Source organism: Rutidosis leptorrhynchoides, unplaced genomic scaffold, assembly GCF_046630445.1.
Source record: "Rutidosis leptorrhynchoides isolate AG116_Rl617_1_P2 unplaced genomic scaffold, CSIRO_AGI_Rlap_v1 contig94, whole genome shotgun sequence".
Lineage (NCBI taxonomy): Eukaryota > Viridiplantae > Streptophyta > Magnoliopsida > Asterales > Asteraceae > Rutidosis > Rutidosis leptorrhynchoides.
Window position 1 is genome coordinate 71,527 of NW_027266887.1, and position 24,450 is coordinate 95,976.

General features: G+C 36.1%; 1 protein-coding gene across 1 annotated transcript; it reads right to left on the reverse strand.

Moving 5' to 3' along the window:
• Positions 1–21,688: 21,688 nt before the first annotated feature.
• LOC139885309 (zinc finger protein JAGGED-like) lies at positions 21,689–23,862 on the reverse strand (the record flags this gene model as incomplete). The annotated part of the gene is made up of 4 exons (XM_071869229.1): positions 21,689–22,244; positions 22,676–22,754; positions 23,105–23,236; positions 23,765–23,862. Coding segments are annotated over 4 exons (865 nt in total), but the record flags the coding sequence as incomplete, so codon positions are not given.
• Positions 23,863–24,450: the final 588 nt, after the last annotated feature.

The window sequence follows — 24,450 nt, forward strand, 5'->3', positions numbered from 1 at the left end:
TCATTAAATATTTTTTTAGTCTCTCGAGATATCCTCATCGCCGATAATATTAAGACTAATTATTCGTTACGACCGTCAGCGCACGAAGTGGTAGGAATTAGAGATTTCATTAAATATTTTAACTATTAAGAAATCTTTTTTTTTATATAGAATAAACAATTTCAAAATAGAGTTTTTTTAATAAATAGTAATTTTTATTTCACCAATAGCAAACCGCCGGAAACAAGAAATACAAATAAATACTCAATAAACCTATATGAAAAACACTACACTATAAAATGCGCCATTGATCTAATAGTCTATCAAAACTGTCATTAGGAATACAAGTGGAGTAGCATAGTGCGGACTCCCTTATATCTCCTACTACCTTACGAAAATTAGCCAGTCCATGTTCAAACACACAATCATTTCTTGTTTTCCAGATATAGTAAATAGTTGCACAGAAAAGATGTCTTCGTAACATAGCTAGTTGAGATTTGCCTCTTGCCTTACGGCACCACCAGTCCAATTCCCACTTCCATGGCTTCGGCGGTCTCGTTACACCTACATAATTCATAACAGCATCCCATACTAAAGTCGAAAATGAGCATTTAAAGAATAAATGGTCTCGTGTTTCAGCCATAAGGCCACACATTATCAGCATATAACCCCCATCGACAAATCCTAGCCTTTACTGCCAGGCGATCCAATATAACCAGCCACCATATAAAACTATGTCTCTGCATTGGCCCTTTTTCCCATAACAATTTCTCCCATCGTACATATGAAGATTTAACTCGTAGTGCATTGTAAATTTTTCAGGTGATCTTGTCAGACAGTGTCAATATTCTAATTCTCTACACACAATCCTATGCTTCAGAAACCACCTGCACAAACATGATACACCTTATTGTCTCTAGCTACGTCTGCATCAGAAAACTTAATCATCGAAAATTGATCACACAATGCACCGTCTGGCAGTCAAGGATCGAACCAAAACGAAGCATTGCATTCTTGTCCCAACTCATACAAATAATACTTCTTTAACTCATTCCGAAGGTCTAACATATTCTCCCACGCAGCACTATAATCTGGCGCCCCAGAAACTTAATCTTCGCAACTTTGTTTCCATAAACCAAACAACCCATAATGAGGTTTTCAATGTCAGGATGGTCCAGATCTGTTTACTCACAGCAGCCTTGTTCCATACCACCAAGTCAAAAAACTCCCAGTCCACCTTCTTTCTTCGGCTTACACACTGTCTTCCACGCCACCAAACTTTTCCTCGAGTCATCCGATCTGGTCCAAAAGAAGGATCGACATTTCGCATCAATAATCTTCATAACAGCTTTTGGTAGGATAAAAGCAAGACACCAAAAAACCGGAATGTTCCTCAAGACTAAATTCACCAATGTTAGTCTATTTGTATAGGAAAGGTTTTTGACTGCCCATCCCTTTAGTCGAGAATTAATAGCCTCAACCAGTCCCCCACAATGTTCCTTCTTTAACTTTGTAGATATTAGTTGCACACCTAGATATCTCACTAGTATTTTCCCTACTCGCAAGCCACACCTGCCCAAAATAACCTCTCTTTATTTAAGATGACCATCACTAAAGTATATATTGCTCTTTTCGTCACTAACCAGCAGTCCCGAGAAGTTATAAAATCTATCAAGCTGCATTTTCAGCCCCATACAGAACAAGAAGAGGTCATCTTCGAAGCATAGATGTTTCAACCTCATACTTTCACAACCCTTGTGGAATCTGAATTGCTCAGGAGCATTTGTTAACATATGAGACAATACTTCCATCACCAACACAAATAGGAAGGGTGAAATAGGATCACCTTGCTGTAAGCCTTTTCTGCCCCTAAAAAACCCTTACAACCCTCCATTAATTGATAGAGAGTAATGGACACTCCTCACACAAACCATAACCCATCTCACAAACCTATGAAGAAATCGAAACCCATACATACTTCCTCCAAAAAATCCTAGTTCACTGAGTCATAAGCCTTACATATGTCAACTTTAATTGTACATAATAAATCAGGTAGAACTCGATGGTAATTATGTACTAACTCGTAGGCCACAAGTACATTGCCCGTGATTAATCTCCCAGCCACAAAAGCCGACTGGAGTAGACTAATTAATAAAGGTAATATGTGAGCGAGTCGAGAAGTACCTTTGATATTACTTTGTAGATCATTGTACAACACGCTATGAGCCGGTAGTCCTTCAACCCTGGGAAGAAGTAGTTTTCGGAATAATTGTTAGAGTTGTCAAGCTAAACTGTTTCACTAGCTTCCCTGTACGAAAAAAGCTCTGGACTACCTCAATAACCTCCTGCCCTACCAGTTGATAATGATGCTTGAAAAGCAGTGCGGTAAAACCATCAATACCAGGTGCCTTATTTTCATTGATGCCCCATAATGCTTGTTTCATCTCAACACCCGTCACTTCTCGAATTAACCAATCAACCTCATTGTCCGACAGTAAAGTACCACCTTCCAATATAACTGTATCAAATGGGGTCTTAGAATGGGAGTCCTGACCTAGGAGAATCTTGTAATATTACACCACACAATCACTAATAGCTGTCTGATATGTGATTATTTCACCTACAGGACCCTGCAAACTTCGAATTGCATTCTGAGCTGTTCGAATCTTCACTGAACAATGAAAAAAACTCATATTCGCCTCCCCCATCTTCATCCATTCACATCGAGCATTTTGTTTGTAAAAGTGTTGTTCCTGCTGCATCAAAAGTCGAAACTGGCTCAGTACAATCTTTTCTTACTCTAATAAACCAACATTACTTGGATCCCTCTGAAGTCCATCATGAGTCTCAGATAACTGGTCTTGGCATTTCACTATCCTGTCAGATATCGCAGCAAATTCTTGCCTATTTAACGCCATTAATGCTCCCTTTACTGCTTTTAACCGGCACCATAACTGCCTCAAGTAGTTCCCCTCAACGGGAGCCCTCCAGGTATTAGCTACTAGAACTTCATGTGCTGGATGCGACCTCCACATATTATAATACCGAAACAGTTTCTTTAGAGCCCCCACAAACAATCTCAATTCAACAATTAATGGAGAATGGTCGGATATTCCGCTGTCTAAAACTTTATAAAACACACCAAGAAACACATCCAAACCTTCAAGATTGATCAAACAACGATCAATCCTACTCCAGATCCGGTCCCCAACCCCTTGATAATTAGTCCAAGTGAAAAACCTACCTTGAGCTGTCATTTCAAGAAGGCTCGATGTCGTCAAACATTGCTCATATTCAGAAGCTTCCAGGAAGTCAAATCCCTGCCCCCCATGCCTCTCTTTTGTCCATAAAATCACATTAAAATCGCCTTGCACTATCCACAGTTCTGACAAGTCAGCCCCTAAACGAACAAGCGCCTCCCATAATAATATCCCATTCTCAGTGTCATTGCACGCATAAACCACAATCCATAAAAAGTCTACACCCTCTATAATGAGACGACAATGCATCCATTGAGCTCTCACATCCAATACTGACAGTTGAACTCTGGACGTATTAAAAATAATCCAAATCCTCCCCAACTCGGACACTGAATTATTATTAACCATACACCAAGCACAACACTTTAAACTATTTTCCATACTCCATCAACATTAACCCCACGTACACGAGTCTCAATCACACCACATGCAAATAAGTGATTTGAAGCAATTAGCCGCCTTATCTCTAACTGCTTTTTGAGGACGTTTAAGTCCCCGAATATTCCACGTTCCAATCCTCATCCCTTTCCACAAGGGCCGCCACCATTCTGTGGTCTTCCCGCTTTTCTCCTAACTCCTTCCACAACCCCAATAACTTCCAAATGTCCTACTGAACCTAGGACCTTTGCATAAGAAACCAAGGAAACCCCTTGAGCTGGTGTGGTACCGGTAACTCCTTTCATCTTTGAGCTTCGTACCACCTGCCAGTCACCTTGTCTTGAAACATTCCCTCCCAATTGCACCTCCAAACCAGCACTAGAAGCACCACTAGTAGAAGCCAGTGGAGTAACAACATTTGACCCTATAACCACACCTCCCTATTTATTATCTGAACTCTTCCCATTTTTTTCATTAACGGTAAAAGTAGACGTAGACGTCTCGTGAGGACTAGTAACTTTGCCCACCTGTTGTGTGTTTTCAACAGCCCCTTGTTTAATGATATTGTCGCCCTTCTCCATTTGTTGAACTTCTTCCCCAGGCACTGACTGGACCCCTTGCTGTCTCCTAGACGCACAAGTTTTTGCAAGATTTTCCTGCTTCCCACAACAGTACAATGCTTTGGAATCCATTCATAGTTAACTAGCTGTAGAAAACGATTTTCCTTCTCATCAATTAAAGTCACAGTTTTCTCAAATTCCATAGTTATGTCCATCTCTACCAGAAGTCTTGCATGACTCAGCCTCGATTAATTCAATGTGCATTGATCAACCATCAATGGCTTTCTAAAAACACTTCTTACTCTACTCAACAGTCTCGAGGACCAAAACACAAGTGGCAACTTAGGGAGTTTAACCCAAATCGAAATTCGAGTTACCTCGGTAAACTTAAATTCCATTGAAGGAATCCATTATGTCAATAACAAATGCCGACAATTAAAGGTGAGGGGACCAGCACCTATTGTAGCTTGCCGAGCCTCCTGGGACTCAAAGTTGAGGAGACAGACATTTTGCTCAATCTGATGTACAGAGTTCAACCCCGCTTTTCCCCACCTATTCATCACAAAATGTTGAAATCTCAAGAACTTTGGAACATCCTTATAAAATGAACCCACCAACGCAAACTTCCATTTATCTGCTTTCGATTGAGTTTCCTCTATGTGGAATCAGACCACTCTAACACCATCAACCACCGTCGGTGGAACAAAATAAAGCTCACTCCCTTCACTCCTTAGATGATTTTTCCCAAAGAGAAAGCCCAAGTAGCTTCCTCTTCTTTCAGTTTCGTCTTCGCACCCACACTCGTACTCAACATCGTCGCCATCTCAAACCCACTGAACACGTACTTCTAATTGAACCTTTGCTCTTCCGATGCAAAAAATGGCTTGGGGCGAATGCTAGATCGCCATGAGAGAAAGAGGAAAGTTAGGTGCGTTCAATTTCAGGCGCGCGTGTAATTCTTGTTTCTAATTTCAAAGTAGAGTTAAAATTAAACAACAACAACAACCATCCTCAATTCCACCGAGTGGAGTCGGCTATATGAATCATCACGTTTAAATCCAACGACAATGTAGATCACATGTCATATCATAAATCAAATAATAGTATCATATATAAAATATGATAATACAAATATATATAATAAATCATATTATATAATATAAAAATATACTGTCTATTCATATATATAATTTTTCTATCTCGACGGAAAAATGATATATTATCTCAAAAATGATATATAGTGTTTCTAATTTCAAAACAGAGTTAAAATTAAAACTGCACAAAAAATTAAATATCATCTCATAACAAAATTATACTTTCATAATAGCGTACTTAAGGGTGCCTCGTTCATTTTATTTCTCATGTGAATTGTCGTTTTCGTCTTGAATTTTGTTTCGACACCGATATGTTACTAATGGTCGGTTTTGGTACTAGCTAAATTGCATGTTATGCCTGCCCTAGATTAATTTAATTATGACATTTTAAATTCATGTGATTTTGTTTATGTGAGAATGTGACCATATACTATCATCTTATCATAAAGTTTCGTCAGGATCCGTTTATCATGTTAAATATGTCGGAAAACAACGAATACGATAAAAATATATAGTGAACTCCTAAAAAATCATGAATTGATTATTTGGTTAGAGATAATTTTATACTTTTGCTAAAGATTAATCCGATTTTAGATATGAATTTTAGATTTTGTAATTTTTTAGATGAAGGGTCTAATCTTTAATTAATATTAACAAGATGAAATTCATTTTATTGAAGACCCGAGAGGTGTGAAATTGAGAGTAAATTTAATTATTTTAATTAACTTCAATTAAGAAAACAATACAACCTATTTTCTATTTTATACTAATGAAAAGGTAATTAAAAAAAGGATTAAAGTACTAATAAATTTATTCAATGTCTATTTTAAATTTTCAATGAACATGTTTGGTATGGTTGAGTTGTTGTGATTGTGAAACCATATTATTCTTTGTACAGGAATTTCTTGCGAAGAAGGAGAGTTGATTTTGCTTCAAGGAGAAGTAAATGATAGATTAATATCTAACATAATGCATAATTAGATTTGTACATAAGATATTGTTTTATGTTGTAAAACGAACTGTATTTAAAGACAAGAGACAAATACTTACAGAACAGTGTGATCACATGATGGCTGTTTGGTTTTGACGTAAGAGTTAAGACAAGTTGCGAAGTAGTTAGCTAGGGAGAGTTCTGATATGCAATGGAAACAAATAGTTGGAGTCTTACTGATTCCATTTTTTACTGATTCAAGTAATAAAGGAGAAGATCTAGTTGGATTCGACCAGATCTCCAAGTCCAGTTTAATTAAGCTACAATGGAATAGACAAAACTCTGAGTTCAAATTATGTTTTTTATTTATTATTTTAAGGACCATTATTTTCTTTACTTATTATTTTGCAGAGAGAGTGAGTCCCCATTTAATTAATACTTTTATATATAATGTTGCCCTCACAAACACCACAGCTGACGCCATTCAATTGTCTCACCATTTCAGATCATTCATATTGCCGTTCTATCTCTCTCGTAGCCCCACAGTCAATGATTAATTGGAGTATGCGTTAGATCAAAATTATCGTATATTGAGTATTAACTATTAATCGAGATTCTACTATATATTTGAATTTTTTTTTTCATGGAACTAATTTTTAATTATTCTAATTAATACTTAATGAATAGATCATTTACATGCATATACTTTATTTATTTTCAATTATAATAAGTTTTGTTTTCAAGGTGGTCCAATAATCCTTAGTTTCAAATTTGAGCAAAAGCTTTTGACCACATATATCTCAGTGCCATCTTCCTTAAGCTAAATTAAGTACCTTCTCTTAGCCCTCGTAGTTTCAGGTGGATTTCATTTGTTTTTTCATCCAGATAGATAGATAGATAACATTGCATAAATAATATTGTACCTGCTTTGTTTTAGTTGTATTAGCTAGGCTGGTCCATACAAGCACAGATAAGTATTTTTCAGTCTGTTGAACCGAATTAATGGCCTACAAAACTGTCATTAATTTGTCTAAATGAGTACTTCATTGTGTATGGTAAAAAGAACTGAAGATAACATGATAAACTGATCAAAAGATCTTTATAGAGTGAATTCAAGAATTTTTTTTTGAGGAAATAACATAAGGTTTTTTTTATCTAACTCGAATTACTAAATTTCGAACTATCATTGTGGTTGGCAATATTAGGCGGATGGTAAATGTACGGAACACCCACAAATACAAATAAATTAAAAAACAAAATCCAACAATAAATTTTCTTTTTCTTTTTCATATATTATTTTTATTTTTTGTATATTTTCGTTCTTGGTTATATTAACTAACAGTTTGAAGCAATCGAATTATGTTATAATTTTTTTAACCAAATTGCCGTAAATGAAGTTTTTTAAAAAATAAAAAATCAGTCATATTTGACCCAAAAATCGAAAAATGAACCTAAAAATATGATAATTTTGAGAACAAATGAGTTTAAAAATATGAGTCAAAATGAACTATCATGTTCATTCATGTTCGGTTTCGTTCATGAGAGAATGAACTCATATATTCATTTGTATATGATCATTTTTAAAAGTGAATGTTCATGAACGAACTTTTTATGAACGAATACGAGCGATCAAATGAATATATGAACACATATTATCATATCTCTACATTAGGTATTGTTAAGTGAACTAGATCATTTAATTTTAAGTAAATTTGTTGCTCAATTTCTTAGCGGAAACACCTGTAAAGAAATGTGACATGTTTATCGTATCCTCCAAGCAAATGAAAAGAAATTGAAATATATATATATATGATCACCAATAATCATCAATATATGGGGTTACAACATTTTTGTGTAACTGAACCCTAATAGATAAACACGAATAACTACTCCCGGATTTCATATTCACGAGATTACTAATTGTAATTAATTAAGACTTGTCTCGAAAATGGTGTACAGGGGTATAGCTGGATTTGGATCTTTTGATTCCGTGAATGGTAAATCTGGGAATGCCTTTGTCCCGGATATACCGTATACGGGTGTAGAGTTGGATTCCGGAAACGTTAAATCCGGGACTGCCTTTGTCCCGAAAATATCATATACGGGTTTTATATTGTCCCGGAGATGAAGTTAATGGGAATATGTAATCCGTATTTGCCACACACGCGATTAAAAGTCCGGAATTCCTTTAAAACTCCCCACACGAAATACATTTTCACAATCTTTCTTCATCATTTTTTACAATCTTTCTTAATATTCTTTAAAATCCTAATTTTTTCTTTGTAATATTTTTAAAATATTATTAAATATGTCTTCATATTTAAATTTATATTGGAGGAGTTCTGTACAATATATTGATGGCAAGGTCGTTGTAGGTAGTGTTCCCGACGCAACGTATTTGATCGAAGATTGGTTAAGTTATGGTGATTTTTCCCAAATAATGTACAATTATGCCAGCATTGAAAGAGAAGGAGTACAATTGAGGCTAATCTACATATACGCGATCGATAACGGTGAAAAACAATGTATCGTTATTAATGATGATGCTACATTATCATTGATGTGTCAACATCATTCTTAGAGTCGTGACTTGTTCATAAGCTACCATCCGATTCATAATTCGGGTCGAACACTAGGATTCAATGCCGGGGGAGAGTCGATTAGTAGGCCTCGCGGACGACGGGGATACGGCCCCTCCGACGAGGATTACATTGTTCCCTCGCGCAAGAGAATATCATGTGTTCAACAATATGGATGGACCTGATGAGATAACAAACCGCCGCATGCCTACTCGTCCAGAGTTATACAATGGTGACCCTAGCACCATAAAGCTGGGAACGCATTTTTCGAACAAGTAACAGCTTCAAGGGTGCGATAGCCATATGGTCAACTAGGCGGGGAGCAGAGTATCGCACTACGGTGTCAGATCAGACGAGATGGGCGGCAGAATGCATAAATTGTCCAAACAGACGTACTAAGAAGCCGTTTAGTGGTATTGTATGCAACTGGAAGATCCGTGCTTCTTTTAAGAGTGAATATCACACGTGGCAAATGACAGTCTAGTGTGATGGGCATAATTGTGACGGAGCAAACAACGAACGGGAGGATCGGAATATTTCGCAAAATCATGTTGCCCACGTCATAATTGGTAAGATTAGAGACCGTCCAAATTACCCAATCAAGTCCATTGTTGAAGACTGTGAAGCAGCATTCGGCTGTAAAATAGGGAGGAAAAAGCTTGGAACGGTAAGCGAGTGGCTCTGAACCAGTTATATGGAGATTGAGAGACAAATTTTCTCCAACTGCCCAGTTACATGCGAGCTCTTGAACACTGCAATGATGGGACGAAAGTGCAGTGGAAGTTCAAGAAGGAGGATGGGGTTGTACATAGCCGGAGGAAGGTTTTCAGGTACGGACAAATGTTTACTGTGCGCGGTACTTTAAAAATAAATTTTACTGATTTTGGTTTATTTATTCAGGTACGTATTATGGCATTTTGGTGAGACGAAACACACATTTCAACACAGTTACCGTTGACGCAGCGCATCTCCAAGGGGCGTACAAGGGTAAGGCGGTCGTAGCGATTGTGAAGACTGCTAACCACAGAGTCGTGTCAGTCGCATATGCCATCGTAGATGAGGAGTCGAACCACAGCTGGTACTGGTTCTTGAAATACCTAAAAAAATACGTTCTGCAAGATACGTTCACTTGCATCATATCTAATCGTCATTCAGGCATCCTTTCCGCTATCGTGAAGATGGATAGAAAATTGCCAAACTAGAGAGTTCACAGGTGATGATTACAGCACTTTAACTGGTATTTTAAAATTCAAATTAATCCATCACTTAAACATTGCCCCTACACAGGTTCTACATGGAGCACATTCGTGCCAATATGATGGCAAGCGTCCCGAAGAAGAAATGAATATATGGGTTATGTTGGGACGTGTGTACCGAGTTGGATGAGGCTAAATATATCAAGACATGGACAGATCTTATAGAAACGAGTCAGCATGCAGCTACATATCTGCAACGTAATCCCCTAGAGAAGTGGACATTGTTCCTAGACGGATTTTACAGATGGGGTATAACTACTTCAAACGACCCGAAGAGATACAATAACGTTCTTAGAGGCGATCGCTTCTTGCCGATAAGGGCGTTCTTCCAGGCCACTCACGGCAAAAGCTATGGCGATTTTTACGGACAAGCTGGCGAAAATAAATAGGTATAGATATGCTCTAGCACTAAAACCGTCTGAGACATTCGATGACAACAAGATGCGCGCCAGACGGTACGAAGTCTCGTTATATCCAAATGCTCCTGGGCATACGTTCATTGTCAGATCTCCGCGTTGCGTCTCGGAGTTCCGGGCCGTGTAAACACTATCAATTTGACATGGGTTCATGCACATGTTTACATTGGGACACCTCTAGGATTCTTTGTTCTCATGCAATGGCCGTTGCGAAGGAACTCAACGTTCGTCGTCAAGATCTGGTTCATCGTTGCCACACAATGGATGGTTGGAGACAACAGTTCAGTGGTGTGTTTCACCCTCTGCCGAATAACTGGCCCGAATCCGATTTTTTGCTCCTACCCGATGACAGTCGGATGGTTCATCATACCGGTCAGGGTCGCAAACGAATTAACAGACGACTAATGGGCGTGAGGGACTACGCGAACAGAACCGGTCAAAGACCACGAGGGTGTAGCAATTGCAACGGCAGAGATCACGACAGGAGGAAATGCATGTTCACTCATTCACCTGCGGATAGATTGCCGTTGAACATGTTGCACGATCCATATAGACTTCATGGAAATGCGCCTCTCGATGATGATTATGAAGACGGTGACTACGATGATGATGATAGAGAGGATGAATCTTATGAAGATGACGAGGATGAGGATGCGGACGATGACGATGATGATGACGACGTTGACGATGATGGTGATGATAATGAATATGATGATTAATAATTTATTTATTTATTATCAAGTTACCAGTTATTGAAATATATGAATAAAGTATTATTCCTAACAACTACATATATATACAACATACTCGCAAAATTACGAATGACGACCTTATCCGTAGAACCAACTATCATCCTCTTCATCTGACCACGACCTATGCGATCCTGTCGCTGCAACTCCGTCTCCTGCGCATCTGGTTCGTCATCATCTCAGATTGAGAGTGAACGCCCTGAGAACTGGACCCGATGCCTAAGCCCATTTGACATCTACAGAATGTGAGTGACTAGGAGTGTCGTACGTGGTCGGCTGTTGTTGTTGCAGTACACCAGACCAAAGACTGTCGAAGCTATACTCTACAACATGCGCAGGACCGGTAGGATTTACAGGCACGGAGGACCCTGCAACATCGGAGCACGCGACCGAAGTTGCGTACTGCTGGAATGGTGAAGTTGCATCCCCCAATTCATCGCCAGTAAACATCTGAGAGGTCATAATGTCATGGAACCTAAGGTTCATTTGTGATGAAAACAAACGAGAGGGTCCCACTTGTGCTGTAGGAGGAGGCACTTTGGGTAGGGGCCTCTGCCTCGTCTATCGCCCCCCAACACCCGTCTCCCGATTCGACCCAACAGTGATATGGGCTGTAGAGGAACGTAGCTCTGACTAGGATCCTCGTGGACGATGCTAGTGTCGGCAGTATCGGTCGGATCATGGATCGGCAAACCAATGGCCTCCATCAAGTCCCTAATCCTGGTTAATATCTTCCCATAAATCTACGCTTGCTCAGAAAGATACTCATTGCCGTTGTACGTCTCCTGTAGATGCGACGTCCAGTGCATAAGGTGGCTTTAGCTCTTCGCTCTGCAATTCAATACCCAGGAAAATAATCTCCGATTTAATAATTTCCATTAGAGATTGTTGAACATCATACTAATAAGAAATAATTAGTACTTACCAGAGCGTGCGATGAATCGGTGCGACCATGGTAACCTGCATCGGGTGGTTGATGACTAGGATCCTGTACAAACTGTACGGTCTTATGCCGGTACCAAGACATATAATCGTCTACAACCGTAGGGTAAGGTGTAGGGGAACCCTCCACGACACCGTTAGCTCGATCGTTCCACTCTTGAACGTAAATAGCATGGTCTCGTGCCAATTCCTGTAGTGTGACGACCTCTTCATTCTGTGCAATCTCTGAGTCTCGGTCTCACTCAGAGGATCGTCCGGTATAAGTTGGAGGCATCCGAACTGTCGCATCACCATGTCGGTGTAGTGTCCCTCCACAATGTAATAGTAGTGGAGGTATGTCCTGGACCTCCAAATGTGCTCACCCTGACGGCATCCATCCGGTAGAGTGTGCATGTGGTCAGCTTATGGCGTCTATAGGAACTAAAACGGAATGACGAAATTAATTGTTAGAAATATATTTATGTTTTTCAAAGAATTATTTAAAGGTCAACGGGAACTTAGAAGACAAAATACCTGCGACAGAGTCATCAAAGATAGTTGATCCCTATAAGCCAGAAGGACGTGACTCGTAATATTGGTCCTGGACAAAGGTCTCGTCCACCTGTGAGGCATCATCGTACGATATTTTATATGCCATAAATCAACGAATTTAGTTATAAATTCAACAGAGTCGTGAACTTACCGTGCAGCAAAGGGCAAGCCCTCTGGATCCAAATGTCCTCGACCAAATCTCGGTCTCACCTTAAGATCCTCGACCATGCCCAGAACTGTACCAGTAGCCCGCACATGTTCGTGGAATGCTCTCCTGAACGGGCTGAGTCGCACAATGCGCGATATGTGTATGCAAGAACAGCGCTGCCCAAACTCAACTGACCGCAAGCCTTTGGATCTTCTAGAAGCTGCAATAGGAAAAGATCTATCTTGTTCTGGCTCTTATCCGGGAAGAAGCAACCAGCCAGTAAGAACGCGAGGTGACACCGCGCCCTCTGTAGCGCCTCCTCGTCTGAAATATCTAACCTTTCCCTATGGCTCTGCAAGTGCTCCCTAATGCTGGCGAGCCGAATAGAGGTCTTCCCATCCCTACTCGGGACAAAGCCCAACAGCCTATGGAGATACCCGTCAATGTCGGCGGGATAGGACTCTCTACCCGTAAAGGGCAAACCATTAATGGACAGACCCAACAATACCCCAACATCCTCAAGCGTGATGGTGGCCTCGCCTACGGATAGGTGGAAAGTGTGAGTCTCTGGCCTCCATCGTTCGGCAAGTGCCGTCAGCAAATGATGGTCATACTCCATAAGTCCTACGCTCGAAACCAACCCCAAAACCCATCATCCTTATAAACTCCATCACCCGAGGTATGTGGTAGACGTCATCCCGCATACACTCCCAAAAGAATGCGTCGGCTCTCCGCACCATTAGTGGCCTAGCACACTCCTCGTGAGATGAATAAATGTGCAGCGATCTATGTTGCGGCAGAAACCACAATAGATCGCCCTCCTTAGGTCCTGAGGAATCCATGAAGATCTTTGCGCCATAACCTGTTAAAAAAAATATGAGTTACTTACAGTTAATGAAAAAATATGGAACAGAAAATTCGAAACGGAACAAGTCGAACCAAAAAAAACCAAACCAGGAAAAACCGAACCAAAAAAACCGAACCGAAGAAACCAAACCAAAGAAAACGAACCAAAATATCGAACCGAAAAGACTCTAAACTCTAACCGAAAACCCGAACCGGAAAAATTGAACCGAAAACCCGAACCGAAAAAATCCCCAACAGTTTAATTCTAAGCAAAATTCCACCAAAACGAAAGAAAACAAACCCGAATAACCCACCGAAACCTCCGATTTGAAGAATTTCCGGCGAAAAATAAGTACTAAATTGATTTAATGAGTTAAAATTTGAAGAAAAAATACCTGAAAATATGTCTTCTTTCTAATACTATACGAGAGAAAGCAAATTCCGAAATTTTTCGGACAAGAAATAGTGAGGAGAAAATTTTCTGGATTTTTGAGAGGATTTTTGAGAGAAAGAAAGAAATCCGGCAGATCTGTGAAGAAGAAGGAATCTGTGATTTGTGAATTCTTTGTCCCGGATTTTCCATTCACGGGACAAGGGGAAGCTGACACGTGGCAAACATGCGTAGAGGTTTGTCCCGTATTCGGTGTACACGGGACTAATCTCTACGCATGTTTGCCACGTGTCAGCTTCCCCTTGTCCCGTGAATGGAAAATCCGGGACTACTTGTCCGTGAATGGTAAATCCGAGACTACTTATCCCGTATTCCGTATCCACGATTTCATACTAATCACGTAATTAACACTTTTTGTCTCGGATTCGACGAATCCGAAAAGTGTACATTCGATTAGAAAAAAAAATTAATTTTATGGTTTATTTATTAGAGTTGAGTTATAATTTTATAATTTTCTGCCAATATATGATCACCGATAATCGAAGCAAAATAGGTTAGGCAAGACTACTCCCCCACGTATCTATCTAGTCTAGTCAAAAGTGCTTTCAACTTCAACCGTGGCAGTGAATACTCTTTAACTGCGGCTAAACAGTCACCAAACACGAGTTTTTTTCTTCTTTTTTGAGTAGTAACTACCAAAATAACACGAGTTAATTAAATATTTGCCCTCTACACTATTATTAAAGCAAACTTTTTCTTTATCAACAAATTTTTTTTCCTGTTTCATTAGTATCTCTGTTTACTTTGACTTGACATTTCACCCTCGCTTGTAGTGAACACGGTTAGTACTTTGGCCAAATTTTTTTCTTAAAAAAAGAATTAGAATAATTTCAAAAAAAAATAAAAATAGAATAGAATAGGGACTAATTATATTCCGAAAGAGGTGTATTACGATTTAAATTAGCCAATGAGACGGTGTAGCAGCTTTAAACATTCCGTCTCTTGTTTATTGCATGAAAATAAGCTATCTACGATCTTTATAGCCGTCCACTTTTTTGTGTCTATTTAAACCATAGTGTTTGTTTTTATTTGCATTTGCTAATCTCTCTCACACACACGTATGATCAGTAGTATATCTATGACAACAAGGTATATTTTATGTGTAACTTTTTTTAATGTACGTTTTTTATATATATATTTCTCTCTCTGATCTCTCTCTCTGGTGCGATCCCGAGATATATTCGAGAAAGGTACGGGACTGTAGGCTGGACAAAGATCCTCTCTCTGTGTGTAAGAGAGAAATCATATCAAAAAAGAAAATTTTGTGTTCCATTGATTTATACTCACTCTAACACGTTTTTACTTTTTAAATTTATTATAAATTTAATGTATTTAAATAATAATGATGATTAGATATATCAAATTTACACTGAATTTAAAAAATTAAAACGTATTTTATTTGTATATTTGTATACGGAGGGAGTAATTGAAAAGGTTTTGGTCTTCATATATATAGTACTACTGTATAAAGTTTAGGTGTAATTAAGACTTTAGAGGTAGTTATTGCAAGAACACATTTAGTTTTAGGAGACATTAGAGAGTCCTCTAGGGCAGCTCTCACGATCATAGATTTAAAAGGGGTTAACATGTACTTGTTGCTATAGCTTCTAAACTTTTATAGACTTCTATCATTAGTTTTAGTAATTTAATTTGAACATTGAAAGAAATAAGTTAAATTCCTGTAAACTCTTCGATTTTTTAATAGGGTTCTCTCGGTATATTTATATATATATATAATATCTATCAACAAATATATATTCAATTTTAAATTGGGTAAAGAAATAAGGATGGCAAAATGTTCATGTTAATTTGATAGCTCATATTTGTTCGTATTCAAGAGTAGTTGAGTTTTAATTATGATTTTATAAAAATAAATAAATTGTGTTTATTTTTTCATCAACGAAAATGAACATGAACGAATATGATAGTTCATTCTTTTTAACTTATTCAAACTTAAATTTATAATGCTCTAAGGTTTGTTTTCAATTTATTTGGTCAAATATGATATTTTAATTTAAAGCTTTATTCATGGTAGATTAATTAAGAAAATTGTAATATATAATTTGATTGACTCAAATTGATAGTTAATATGACCATGAACGAAAATGAAGTAAAAAAAAGAAAATAAAAACCAATAATTTCTTATTCAATTTATTTTTATTCGGTTCGTAGTTACGTGTATCCGTTCATTTGCCGCCAAATCAAAAAATCTTCTCAACTTTAAAAACGCATACTTGCCACTTGTGGACAACGATCGACCACTTAATTTGCTACACATTTATCTTATTTTCTTAGATGCCATGGATTTGACGATAGTACAGTTGATAAATTGACTTGTTATTGGTACGATCGATCCCAGTGATCCAAATTCCATTCTCATCTATTGCTGTTGACGCAGTACTACTTTATACATATATACTCTTATTTAATTTAATTTGAGCTAAAAATCAAAAGTAAAAAATAAAAATATAATTATCTTCATGTAGAGGGGTGTTGAATTTGACCATCGATCTTAATTTTAAAACAATTTTATCCGTTTTGCCAACTACCATGGAAAACCGTCTGAAAAAAACTGAATAAGGAAATGTTCCATAGACAGATGATCTTCAAAGAATTCAGGACAAAATATAGAGTATCTTCCAAAGTTTACATTTTGAAGAAATCTTTCCATGGAAGTTTACTTTTTTACCTTGGTATATATGTCAAAGACTCAAAGTACTGATCCCTTTCAAGAAGGAAATATGTATCGCTCTAAAGCTTGACCTCAACTCGTTTATGCAATTTAACGAATGTAAAAACTTCTCAATTTATATATATTATATTCTTGCACATCACTTCCTTCGCTGAGACACAAGGATCATTAGTGTTAGTTGACGGATACTCATCCATCCGATTTTAGTTGGTCATCATTTAATTACCAGGATTTCCCTTTGATCCTTTGTTTAATTCCTTAATAAATAATGTTAGGAATAGTGATTTAATGCAGTGACTTATAATATGGTGACACGTATCACTAAATCTAATATTTTAATTATTTTTCATTGAATTTAAGAAAATATAATCAGAATTTAAGATGTTTTATGCCACATGTCATCGTTTAATGAATTAACTATATTATTCACTACATTAATTCACTATCCTAACATTTCTCTTCCCTTATTTGTCACTTATGCACAAGATTATGAATCTCTTATAATCTTTAAATTTATAAGCCAATATATTAAGATCAGTACATTGCTAATTTGTAGGAAACTTAACTATGATAGAAATATAAAAGATTATATAATGGACATTCTTTTCTTTTAGTTGATGATCATAATCCGAAAATAAACATATTATCAATATTATTTCCGTCCCAATTATTCGTCATATTTTTTATGCAAAATATATATAAAAATTATAAAAATAACTATTATTTTGGGATGGAGGGAGTATATATATGCTATTGTTTTATCAAAACTCTACAATTAATTAAGATTATGTATTTACATTATCTATGGTAAATACTCCCTCCGTATACAAATAGAAAACGTTTTCACTTTTTAGATTCATTGAAAAGTTGATGTATCTAGTCATTATTATTGTCTAGATACATCAAATTTGCCATGAATCTAAAAAGTGAAAATGTCTTCTATTTGTATACAGAGGGAGTAATTAAAAGTAAAATTAATTAGCATATGGATCTTATATATCTATGTGAGTATCTCTGAATCTAATCTAGGAGTCCAGATGGTATTAAATAATCCTATACCAAATTTGGTTAAACAAGATGGGCCCTAGACGTAACATAGTTAGTTGAACCTGACCGCTGAATTGCAAGCAAGTGGTAGACACTGACTGTACTCAAAGCTTAACCTATCTCTTCGATTAGTCTCTAGCTACAAACTCTCTCTATCTTTCTTTAGAGTTTGGTTTTTATTGTAATTTTATTTTAATTATGCTAGCTAGGGGTACGTAGCTTATTTTTTATGTATATTTCTCTCAAATTAAACATTTAGCTTTCGACTCTTAGACTCCTAGTGCTTATAAATCAATCAACCAATTGGGTGAGCCTGTAATGCCAAATTGAAGCATATATTATAACACATCAATCCTTGACATAAATTTTGCTCTTTTGAGCACCTGAACTCCCATTTTCATTTAATAAGTATTCATGTAATTGTGTTTTGTCATTTATAGAACCTCTCTCCGAACCTTTTTTTTTAAATAAATACGAAAAATTCCTAGAGATTGAGAAGTGCAGCTAGCAATGGCTACGTACATAGCTTAGGACTTCACAAATGTGTGTAGTCATTGATGGAAAACAAGAAAAGTCACGATACAACAAGGGGTGCGCTACTTTTGTGTACAGTAGCAAGCGGAGGTGAATATCATGTAGTCGGATCGAATTTGATATTGCCGGTTTTATTAATCAGTATTTAGGGAAATTAATTATCATGTAAAACCGGCAGTGGGAATGCCGGTTTGGCTATGACCGGTAATACCAATGCCGGTCTTGAATCAACTGAGCAATATAATATATAATACATAGCAAAAACAAAATAAAAGCATGCCTTAGACCGGCAATGTCAATGGGGGTTCAAGGCTTTGACCGGCTTCACATTCCCGATTCAAGGTTTTGTGTTAATTATCGTCATTAAGGAGTATGGACCGGCAATGAGAAATCCTGTCAGACCACAAATGTAGACCCATTTCACAATTCTTGTACAAATATTTCACGTTTATTTAATACATAATAAATTTATAATTAGCTCATACAATAAGCCCAGAAGTGAAAGTTAATTTCATCAGTAAAGTAATTCCTAATTAACCGCATGTTGGTTTTCAAAAAATTGGATAGCATTATAATTTATTTGTTTATTTTGAAGATTATTATAAATTATTATTACTACTAATTATGTTTAGTTTATAATTATAAAGATGCCAGTACTTGTGACAATTTGACGTTATATAAATATCGATTTTTTTTATAGGGTGCACAATATGTTTAAGTTTTTTTCCCTTTAAATTCTCAAAGAATTGAAACAAGTGATCAGAAGATTTTATGAATAGTTGCAGAGGTCCTACAGGCTTCTCTAGACAGAGTTGTTAGTTTTGGTCATTGCCCAATTTTGCAAGCATTGTATCTCACAATAAATGTTTGAAGAAACTGGAAGATCGCAATTTTGGATTTATTTTCAGAAAGTGAGCAAAGCAGTAGCCTTCCTAAGCTCTCTCATGGTCAAACTTGTGACAGGAACAACTCAAATTGTAACACACTAGCAAACTGATCATAGCATGCACAAATATTATATTGCATGTGTAATTCTGCAAATCATCCAGCTAGGATCGACTTGGAGAGATATTTTGCTATTTACATAATGTACCATATACATACATATTTATATATTTAGTTTTTAACAATTCTTCAAACATTAGTATTCTTATAACGTAATGCAAATAAATTGTTTCAAGTCTTTCTAAGGAAATTATAGAAGCCATGTAGCAATTATTGAGAAAATATTGACAAGCTCAACTAAGACTTATATTATGAGTTGAGAAAATATTGGTCAACTCAACTAAAACTAAAATTATGAGTAGGCTCCAGATGTTGTTGGACTCAGAAACTGTTCTAAGTATATTGAGTAGTATCATAAAAAAAAAGCATATTGAGTAGGTGAACTTAATTTGTTCACTCCCACCCTGAAGTGTAAACCACATCTTTTTATTTATTTTATTATTAGTAATTTTTATTTTAAAAAAAAAAAAACCTGATATGTTCTTCCAAACTACCTGAAAGGCGTGAAAACTATGAAATCCCACTTTACGTTCACCTTCTCCCAATTTAAATATTACGAAATAAATTTTACTTTGACCTATTTTAAACGTTTTATGATATTGAAACTCATATATATTTAAACTATTAGTTTTAATATTATATTTATATTAGTTTTAATAATTAAAATATAATTATTTTATATTTATAAAAATATTTATAGTTTTGGATTGATAAATAAAGGATAAAATTTATAATTTTTCTTACCATGATTTTTTTTAATGTTCGTAACTATTATCACGCTACACCGTAATATTTAGACTTCTTCTTGTTGTCAGCGTGGGTGGTATTTAACTCCAACGTTCATAAGGTCAAATTTTCCTACAAATTAAGTGTCTTCATTCACTTAGTTTGATTTTCCCTAACAACATAATCAATATAACCATCCAATCAAAATAATTTAGAAGATTTATTCTCCCCTTTACATACCATATAGTACTCACCCTTTAATTAAAGAATAACACTTTTTTTAATATAATAATAATAAAAGAACAAGCAAACGGAGAGGAGCAATCCTAGTTACAATGAGTGATAAAAGTTCGAGACATGTACTTAAGGACAACAATCATCAAGAATATCACTCTTAAGATCAAAGAAATCATGTTGTACAATTACAAAAAAAAATGTATGCTTATAATCCCAAGGAAGTCGTATGTTTTAACCTTATGCCAGAAAATGAGCCAAATAACATAAAAATTGTTTCATTCATTTTATGTATATACTTCTCGAGGTTCGGGGATATCCAACGTTAACGAATTCGGCCACATTTTAATTCAAATAATTAATAAAATAACCAGTTTATCAAAAAAATGTATATGCTACTTATGAACTTTAATCTTTATGATAAATAAAAATATGAACCTTGCATGAAATAATTTTTGTGGGGGAACACAGAAACAATGAATACTTTGCCATATACGTCTTTAATTCCATTTTAATTATCCAAAAACCCAATTTCACACAAATTAAAAAAAAATTGAATTTATGATCATAGACTAAATTACCCTCTAATTTACGGTCCCAATGCCACTAAGAATTAAGTATTATTTTAAAACTTCATTTAAAATTGTAAAATAAAAAGGTACTATAATCAACAAATTTGACTTAAAAAAATAGACAATTATTTTAGAACATTTGCAAAGTGAGTTTTGGACAACTAAAATGGAATGGAAGGAGTATATTGAATCAGCAAATACAATAAAATTTCAGTTGGGATAAAATTCATCATACAAGCATAATCAATCACAATGAAGCCTAATTTTCTTGACACCAACACTAAATTGAGTTTTTAGAAAGAAATTTCTAATTAGGGGTTACAATAAGGATTATGAACTTTCGGTTGAAATCGAACTTTATAGTCCCATTTTCAAAACACGGATTTTCTATATTATTATTGTCTAACTAATAAGTACTGGTACACAACATAGACATACAAAAACAAAAAAAGAGTCGACAACATGACTGATACACAACCTTGTTTGAAAGGCAGCTCAAAGCCAAAGTAGCTGAGAGTGTCGATGAGCTCAAAAAAGCTGCCACGTTCTCGTCTTCAACTGTAGATAAACCAAAAATTCTCCTCTTCCTCATCCTTTGCCTTGCCCATTTGTCAGCTTCTTAATTCTCTCTATCTCATTGTTCAAGGAGTGCCGTGTCATGAAAGCATATAATCCTTTAAGGAAACCCGCTATTACTCGAAAAATAAAACAGAAAATATTATTTAAAAAAAATAAAATCTTATGATAATTATTATCTTCTAGAACCCATCTTGATATGATCTATTGATTGAGGAAGGGTTTGTATAACTACTCCTTCCCCAAGTCAAACCCTCTTCTTGATTGTTAGCGCCAGCGCCGGATCCTGATCCCGAACCACCAGGGGTAAACGTATGGCCCACCGGTGCGCCGATGCACGTATAAGATGTTGATTCGTGTGCATTCATGAAATTATTTAAATTGTGATGGTGGTGGTGAGTATGTGGAAATTGTGTGGTGGTAGAATTACTCCCACTAAGGACATGGCCCACGTAGTAGTCGTTTATCGGAGAATTGTGGTGTGGAGGGTACGAGGAAGGTAGGCGCGACGACGGCGGAGAAGGGTAGAGGTAAGGAGGAGCTTGTTGTTGCTGTTGTGATGGTGGAGGGGGAGGCGGAGGTGGTGGTTGTAGGAGTGTTGATGTGGATGAACCGGAGAAAAGCCTTGGCTGTGGTGGTGCTGGTGGTGGTGGATATGTCGACCGGTATGGCAGTGCTGGATCTCCCATGATGCTTGCTGATGAATGGTAGCCTCCGGCCGGTGCCATTGGATGGCATCTACAAATTAAACTCCATTAAATTCCCAAAAAATAAAATTTAAGAAAGAAGCAACTTGATGCAAGCTCTAACTAATCCCTACTATATAGTAATTTAATTATGCTACTAGAAAACATTATTGAAAATAAATAATTTTTTTTTTACACAGAAATTAAAGGTTTCTTGTGTTTGAATGTTTAAAATATTATCAGTAAACTGAAGTTCTGTACCAAAAATTGTTTTTTCTGTTTTGATTCCTAAAACAAATTAGGACAAAAAAATATATATACTACTACTAATATAAACACTAAAAAATAACTGTTAGTATCACTAATAAAAAATGTACCTTTTTAAAATCAAATCTTAACTTGAAACAAAAGAATAAAAAAATATTGGAAGAAGAATGAAGAAATTAAGTTTCTTTAGTTATTTTTAGAAATGGAATAGCTTACCCTATATGTGCTTGAGGTGGTAGGTTATCGGTGTTATAGACCAGCTGACGAGCTCGATTCAGTGTCTCTGTCTCTCTCTCTGATTGTTAGCCAACAAAAACACGAACATCTCAAATCAAATCAAAACATCAAATCAAGAATTTCACCAATCACACCAAACTAGCAACTTAGTTTTCCTCAAGAAGATCAATTGATATGACATGACCACTCTAGAAGCTTTCATGTCTATAATTAATTAATCATTTTATAAATAACAACACTGACCCCCTTGTCTCATCTCTTAACAAACTTTGATTTCAAGAGAAATGATTCGATATTTTTAACAAACTTTTATTTCTTGATTAAATCTTCGTTGACCACATTTTAAGATAATTAGAATTGTTGAAATTAAGCTGACCAAACGAGAAAAAGTTGAGTTTGGACTTTTACCTTGACGGTGCCGGTTCATGTGACCACCAAGAGCTTGAGATTTGCAAAACTTGAGGGAACAAAACCTACATTCATAGACTTTCCCACACTCATCTTTCCCATCCTTAGCGCCGCTTTTCTTTTTCCTACAGCCTCCTCCTCCTCCTATATTAATTACCATTTATTAATTAAATAAAGTAGTATAATTAAATTTCAACCACTCTCTCTGTCCATTAATATAAATATCTAATAGGAGTATATGCTACTTAGAGACAAAAGGAAAAAATAAATAAAAACCCTAATTAGCTAAAATTGTGAATGTGAAAGGGATCACTTGTTTAATTAAAAGCTAAATCTTAAAGGAAATATAATTTCTTATCTTCTGCATTAATTTCTTTCATAGCTTGATCAACCAGCTGCCTATGTAGCATTGAACAGTGTGTAATGTAAGTTAGTATTACTTTTTTCTTTCTTTCAAAATCTGTGATGAGGATAGACCATTGGGTTTTGGTTTTACTTAATCTCATGCTTGTTTCTGATCATTTATGTTTGTTGTACTTAAATCTGTTTTAAACATAGAAAAGGGTAAAAAAAACTTATTTTATTTAAATTAATTAATAAATACCACACCACCCTCATCGGAAAATATCAAAATTTTGAAAGAAAAAAACGTGCACGTACCGGATGAAGAGCCATCTTCGAAGACTTGTTGTTTTCCATTATCTCTACTGTAATCCTCGGGGAAGTTGTTGAGGTCTAAAGGGTTATTCTCAGGTCTCCTGCAAATAAAAAGGGAAAAAAAAAAAAAAAAAAGAAGGGACCATTATAGAGTTGTAATCAAATTAAAGATAAGAAGAAAATGAAGAGTTGTGGTGAGGGAATAAGGCCTACATACATGATATTGACAGAATTAAAGAAGAAAAGAAAAATATATTATGGGGGAAGATCGATATATAAAAAAAAACTAAAGAGCTTTAGAAAATTATAAGACTTTCAGTTTGAGACTGCAATATAGAGGCTAGCTGAGTGGAGATGGAGAAAAAGAGCTTTGAAAGTTCTCTATCAGTTTTTCTGCCACTCTCGCTCTCTCTCTCTCTCTTAATACACTTATTCAAAGAACAACAAAGGGACAGTGGGTCTCGTGACTTTAAAAAGAGAAGATAGTTTGTGTGTTATGAGTGTGTGGGGAGGAGATGGGGTTAGCTTTGGCTTTGGCAGGTTTATGTGTCATTTGGTTAAGTAGAAAGAGAAAGCGAATGAGAGGGACGTTGCCTTTGCCTTTGCCTAGGGCAATAGCCCTAGATCTACTAGTATATCAATGTTGAATGATATAATTATATGGTTTATAACATTCATTCATGGATGTA